The sequence below is a fragment of the Triplophysa dalaica genome, chromosome 10 (genome assembly GCF_015846415.1).
Source record: "Triplophysa dalaica isolate WHDGS20190420 chromosome 10, ASM1584641v1, whole genome shotgun sequence".
In the NCBI taxonomy this organism is placed as follows: domain Eukaryota; kingdom Metazoa; phylum Chordata; class Actinopteri; order Cypriniformes; family Nemacheilidae; genus Triplophysa; species Triplophysa dalaica.
The window spans coordinates 6,816,815-6,822,814 of record NC_079551.1 but is presented as its reverse complement, the minus strand read 5'-3'; the positions used below and the strand labels follow the sequence as shown (position 1 = coordinate 6,822,814).

Below are 6,000 nucleotides of genomic sequence, written 5' to 3'. Positions count from 1 at the left end.
GTAATGATCCCCGAATTAGGCGGGAAAGAGAAAGGCATTATGGTCTCTGAACCGGTCGAGACATGAGCTCATCAGAGCTCCAGCGGGGTGGAAAGCCTTGCGAGTCCACCCTTGTCATCATTCTGTTTTAAAAACAGATAGGATTAAAGAAGAGATGTGCCGCAAAGTCCCAGAAAGGTCAAAGGTCATCTGCCTTGACTTTGGTGAGGACGACTTTCAAGTGATTACACTAAACATGCTCTTTTGAACACCGTTTGAGAGACCCTATAAGTGAACATTTGGGAATTTCAACCAGATTTTTGTATCTGAATGATTTTTTAATATTCTTTAGATTTGACACGGGTCATTTGATCTAAAGAAATGTTTTAACCAGTTTTATCACCTGGCAGGTTAAGATATTATCTTTCTAGAGATTTTGATTTATTTTGAAAGCCTGTAGTACAGAAGAAATATTTAAATCATTGTGTTTTTTTTAATTGCTTTTAGATTTTGTTTTGTTAATTAATTTGTTTTCTTTGTTCAGTCGGTTTTACTGTATTTGTCCAGTAATTTTGTTTTGTTCAGTCATTTGCTTTGCTTAGACATTTGTTTAGTCATTTGTTTTGCTGTTCTGTTTTTTTTTGCTTAGTCATTTGTTTTAGTTGTTTTTTCAGTTTTTTTTGTTTATTTCTTCAACCATTTTGTTTTTAGTCATTTGTTTTGCTTAAATATTTGTTTTGTTTTCTTTGTTCTGTCATCTTGGTTTGTTCAGTCATTTGCTTTGCTAGGCTTGAGACATTTTGGTTTGTTCAGTCATGTGTTTTGCTTAGACATTTTTTTGTTTTGTTTTATTTGTTATTAATTTGTTTCATTTTATTTGTTAGTCATTTCTTTTGTTTCATTTGTTCAGTCATTTGGTTTTCCTTAGTCTTTTGTTTTGCTGTTTTGTTATTGTTTTGTTTTTTCTTAGTTTTATTTGTAAAGTTATGTGCTCTTTTTTGTTTTTTTATCATTGCTGTCCTTTCTTATCCAAATTTGTTATTTTGTTATTCGGGAAAAGTGAAAAAACACTGTACTTCTTAAATGGTATAATACAGTGTTGTAAAAGTTGACAAGCACTTTTTAATACTTTTTTATTGGTTAGATATTAGCAAAACCCAGTGACAAACATAAAGGGTGAATATAATAATAATGATTTATGGCAAAAAATTAAAGTCCTTAAATATGGAGACACAAGTTTTCAAAAGGACTGCAGTCTTTTTTTCAGTCATTTGTTTTGTTTTATTTGTTAAGTTACCGAGTTTTGCTTTGTCATTTGTTTTGATTAAACATTTGTTTTGATTTATTTGTTCAGTCATTTTGTTTTGCTCCGTCATAATGTTTTCTGTTTGTTGGTTTTATACTTTTCCTTGGTTGTTTCCAGTCAAAATATTCCAAAATACTATTAGCCATCTGAAACTCATTTGATAGTTTCAAATGACTTTATCTGTTTAGTCTATGCTATTTCGTACGTGTCTTGCCTGAACTTCTCAAATGCACTGACAGAGAGAGTGCATGACAAAATATTCTGTTAGCATCTTCAGGGAGAGCATTAAAGGATTACCGGCGTACTGTTAGCCTCAGGGGTATATCTAGAAATGGTGAAACAAGACTTTTGCTCTCTCCCTCTCGTAATTAGCTGTAAACGTGACATCCGACCCACTTCAGCGCTGAGATACAGGACGGGGAAGGGTAAGAGGTTGCAGATGTGCTGTCTAAAGAAACGGCAGGGGATTAAAACGATTTTAACCTGAAAGTCACACATCTATTTTAGTCCCTCTGTTTGAGACCCACACGTTGTCAGACGGGCCTCTGATATCTCAGACAGAATTCTCAGACACTTGCAAAGTTAGGAGCAACAAAGGTGTCCGATGAAGATGTGTAATTTTTACCATGGCTAAACCGTTTTGAGCTTTTGGTTCGATTGCCATCTTCTCAGCGCTGATCTTTTGTCTTTGCCGAAAGGTTGTTTTAAATTCTATATGAATATGAAAATGTCCTTGGTTCCTCGCAGCTCCCGAGTGTTATCCGGGCGGGCACAGGACCCTGCGGAACGCATATCGGAGCGTCGACTTTGACTCCACAGAACTTCAGAACACAGCAATACAGGATCTGATCTGTGACCATACGCTCCCAGCCGGATGGTACCGCTTCACCATAAACAGTAAACCTGCGGAAATGCCGACCCGCTGTGTTGAGGTGAGGGGGAGGATGGTACCACAAGTTTTAGGTCCTATTGCATTTGAAAGGAGTTAGGGTAGGTTTCGCACTTGGTTCAGTTTAGGGGTCTCATAAATTTTTGACTCCAAAGTGACCTCAAGACACCTTTAAAATGGAGAATGTCTCCGCTGGAGGACTTTTATATCCATACAATTTGCATGAGAAATATATTTGTTATTATTTATTTACATGTATTTAAATTGTATGTAAATTACAATCTTTGTTCAAATTAATTTCTAATTATTTAAATATTTTTTTGATATCAGAAATAGGTTGTTAAGTGTAAAATGAACATACTGTGATGTTATAATATTTTTATCATTTTATTGATAATTTCCCACTTTTCTGAGCTAAAATATAATCCTGGCATTCCGCCGTAATATGGAAATTAAAGATATTTGATGAAGTTGTCTCTTGTTTCTGTGTATTTTCAGATGAACCGCTGTGGTACTCAGGCTCCGGTGTGGTTGTCTCTTAAAGACAGCTCTCTTCCCAGGCCCGGAGAGGTCAAGAGACTTTCAGCTTGTGCTACGTGGCAGTTTTTCCATGGAAGCACCAAAGACTGCTGCCTTTTCAGGATACCTATCTCTGTCCGAAACTGTGGGGAGTTCCTGCTGTACCACCTGCAGCCCACGCAAGGGTGCATGGGATACTGCGCAGAAGGTGTGATTACAAATCTCATGTGCTGATTGTAGTTTTTACTGCATTCCAAACACAAACCCTAAAATCTGAAGAACTGTTTGTGTGCCAATGGTATTTGCTTTTGTGCGAATGTTACGAAAAAGGGTTGATTTCACATTTACACTCCAATCCCTGCCAAAATCAACAGAAAACCAAATTTGCATATTAAGTGACTTTTTATTACTGTAATATATTCTGTAGGAGTGTTTCTTAAATTGTATATTTAATATTTTATATAAATGTTAAGTTATGTAAACAATAAAATGCAATAGTTTTTTCTCTTTTCCCCTAATAAATAAAATAAGAACAGCAATATAGACATACTTTATATTTTTATAGTATGTCACATTTTTATATTATAGAGATTAGTACATTATATTAAATTAATATTACATTTTATTATATTTTTAAATTGAAAGTGTAGGTAAGTTGTGTTAAACACATTTAAAGTACTAAAATACAGAGTGCGACTTTTTGGGTCATCAATATAGGAAGTCTGTTGTTGTACCCTGTTCAACAGCCCAATGAACTGAAAACCATTGCCGTCTCATCTGTAACGTGGACCGAACAGCTCGCTGTGATCAATATTTCACTTTCTTCTGCCATGTTTCTTTCCCAATCCTACAAACATCTCCTCAAGCGTATAAATGACTGTCATCAACCATGTGCAAAAGCGATCGGGTCATTTGTAGCTTTGGGTCGATGTTTGGTGACTGAAGACCTGCAGGCAAAGCAAATCAGATTACTGGATTTATGTAACAATGTTTCACAGATTTATGACATTTACGTGGCAGCTACAGGAAGGAGAAGATCATTTTTGTTTCACAGTTTTGGCAAGCACTGTGCATTGTTTAAATTGACATATTAACCTCGAGCAAACGTAATAAATTATGCGATAGTTCCCCAACGTGTCGAGATAAGAATAACTTAAGTATTATGGGATTGTTTGACAAAACTTCACTTTGTCTTATTATAAATCTTGTAACTATGACTACACACGAATTAACCAAACTGAACGTTTTTGAGTCTGTCTTTGTGTTGTTTTTTAGTTGTCTCACAGTACACACCCAAATTCTGCCCACCTGGTGAAACTGAAGTCAATGGTGTATGTGCAGGTACAGTTTTTAACATTTAATTTGTTTTACAGTATATTTCGATTTCTTGCATCCCTGTTTGTTTTCTATTTTATCGTTGACTTTGTTTTGTTATTGTCCATGAAGCGAACCTTCCTTCACTAACTTCAAAACCCGTGGTGACCCCTGAACTAGTGGGAAGTAGCGTTCATCTGCGATGTTCCCATGTCGGGGTGGCGTTCAGCCGTCCGGTGGGGTATCTGGTGGTGTGGGGACGGTACACTTCCAACAATATGAAGGTGGAGCTCAGACGAGACACAACGACCAGACTGTACTCGATGGTAGAGATGGATGGAGTTCATTTCAGACTTGGAGAAACGGTAAAAGAACATGAAGAGAAAATGCGAAGTTCACCTACAATGTAGATTTGACCGGGACAGATCAATTACCAACACTTTTCAGTAATTTGGTTGTTAATTTTAATAGGAATATAAAAAACAATAATGTTTTCATATTTTAAATTTCAATAGGTTGTCCTGTCCATAGAGAAATCTGATTGGTCCAAAATTATTTGCATATTAATGTTCTAAAATTCATATTTTGGTTTTTATTTATCTTGATAAATAACAAGAATTCTATTTAAAATAATCCTAAATTTAATTTAAAACTTAAAACTTAAAACTTTTTATTCTATATTCACATTTTTAATAATTTTGATAAATTTCAAGAGTCTTTCTTAAAATAAACTTAATTTAAAGATTGAAAATGTAAAACTTGCTTAAAATAATATTTCATATTTCTATTTATTATTTTTATACATTTCAAGAGTTCTTCTTAAACTTAATTTAAAACTTGCAAAATTGAATCTATTTTAAAATAAAATTTCATATTTTTATTTATTTTGTTAAATTTGAAAGAATTCTGCTTAAAATAATCTTAAAATATATTATAAACTTAAAATAAAGTCTTTATATGTAAAATAATCTATACATGCAATATCAGTCATTTAAACAAGGCCATAATTGACAACAAGGCATGTTTGACTTAATTTTATATTATGTTAGATAATAAATAATCCAAAATATGTGACCCCTCTGGAAAACCAGCAACTCTGTTTAATATCCTGGTTTTAAAAAAAAATTCATCTGTGGCCTAATGTACTCCAGACATCTCAAACTCAGTTCTCAACAGCCTTAGACTGAAAGAGTTGCTTATACCGTGTAGACAGAAGGCATTCGGTAGGGTTGAACTTCGACCTTTAGCGTGAGTTCCTAATACGTTCCAGCGGAAGTTAAACTGGGTCAGGGTGGAGGAAAGGTCAGACCGAGGTCACGAATGTAATCAAACCATAAATAACATAAGAGATGTTTCGAAGTTGATTGTTTGACTCTTGGTTGACGCTTCCTGTTTCGTTTGTTTTGATGTGAATCACAACACAATGAATCTCGATTAAGAGTCGTGCTTTGGAGCTCGAGGTGTTTTAAACTCCATGTGTCCCTCACAGAGGCCCCCAGATTGAAAATGAAACGGCACAGGTCTGGTTTGGGTTGAGAAGTTCTGTTAAGCGTGTAACAGCTGGACACACACAAGCCCACATATACTGTACAGGTGGTGAATTCACAGAAGAACAGACAAACAAAAAATACACACACACGTGACCGACAGAAAGGATGTTTTTTTCAATCATTTGCATTATGACCCTTGTGGCTTCCCTCAGCATGACCTTGGTAACAGTATGCTTTGATTGACAGTTTTCCTGCAGCGTCTCCACGTTCCTCCCAAACTCCTCCAGCTCCCACTCGACCCCAAAAGAGAGCGCCGGGTTTTTCGCAGGAGTCAAGGTAAATCGTATTATAACGCATTATTCATAATTGTGACAGATCATGCGTCGCACACAATGCTCGAAGTTACGATTATCACCTAAATACATATTACAAAATTGCAAACATCATTAAGGGAGCAGTGAGATTGATGATATGAGATGTGCACGGGGCCGACTGATCTAGAA

At 35.5% G+C, this 6,000-nt stretch overlaps 1 protein-coding gene across 2 annotated transcripts in view; it reads left to right on the top strand.

Moving 5' to 3' along the window:
• si:ch211-246m6.5 (von Willebrand factor D and EGF domain-containing protein) overlaps positions 1–6,000 on the top strand; it is a 51,823-nt gene that overhangs the window by 3,333 nt on the left and 42,490 nt on the right. For both annotated transcript variants that reach the window (XM_056758568.1, XM_056758569.1), the window contains exons 2-6: positions 2,033–2,217; positions 2,673–2,901; positions 3,969–4,034; positions 4,140–4,372; positions 5,744–5,833. In XM_056758568.1, coding sequence (XP_056614546.1) covers positions 2,033–2,217; positions 2,673–2,901; positions 3,969–4,034; positions 4,140–4,372; positions 5,744–5,833 — 803 coding nt within the window. The remainder of the gene's footprint in view (positions 1–2,032; positions 2,218–2,672; positions 2,902–3,968; positions 4,035–4,139; positions 4,373–5,743; positions 5,834–6,000) is intronic.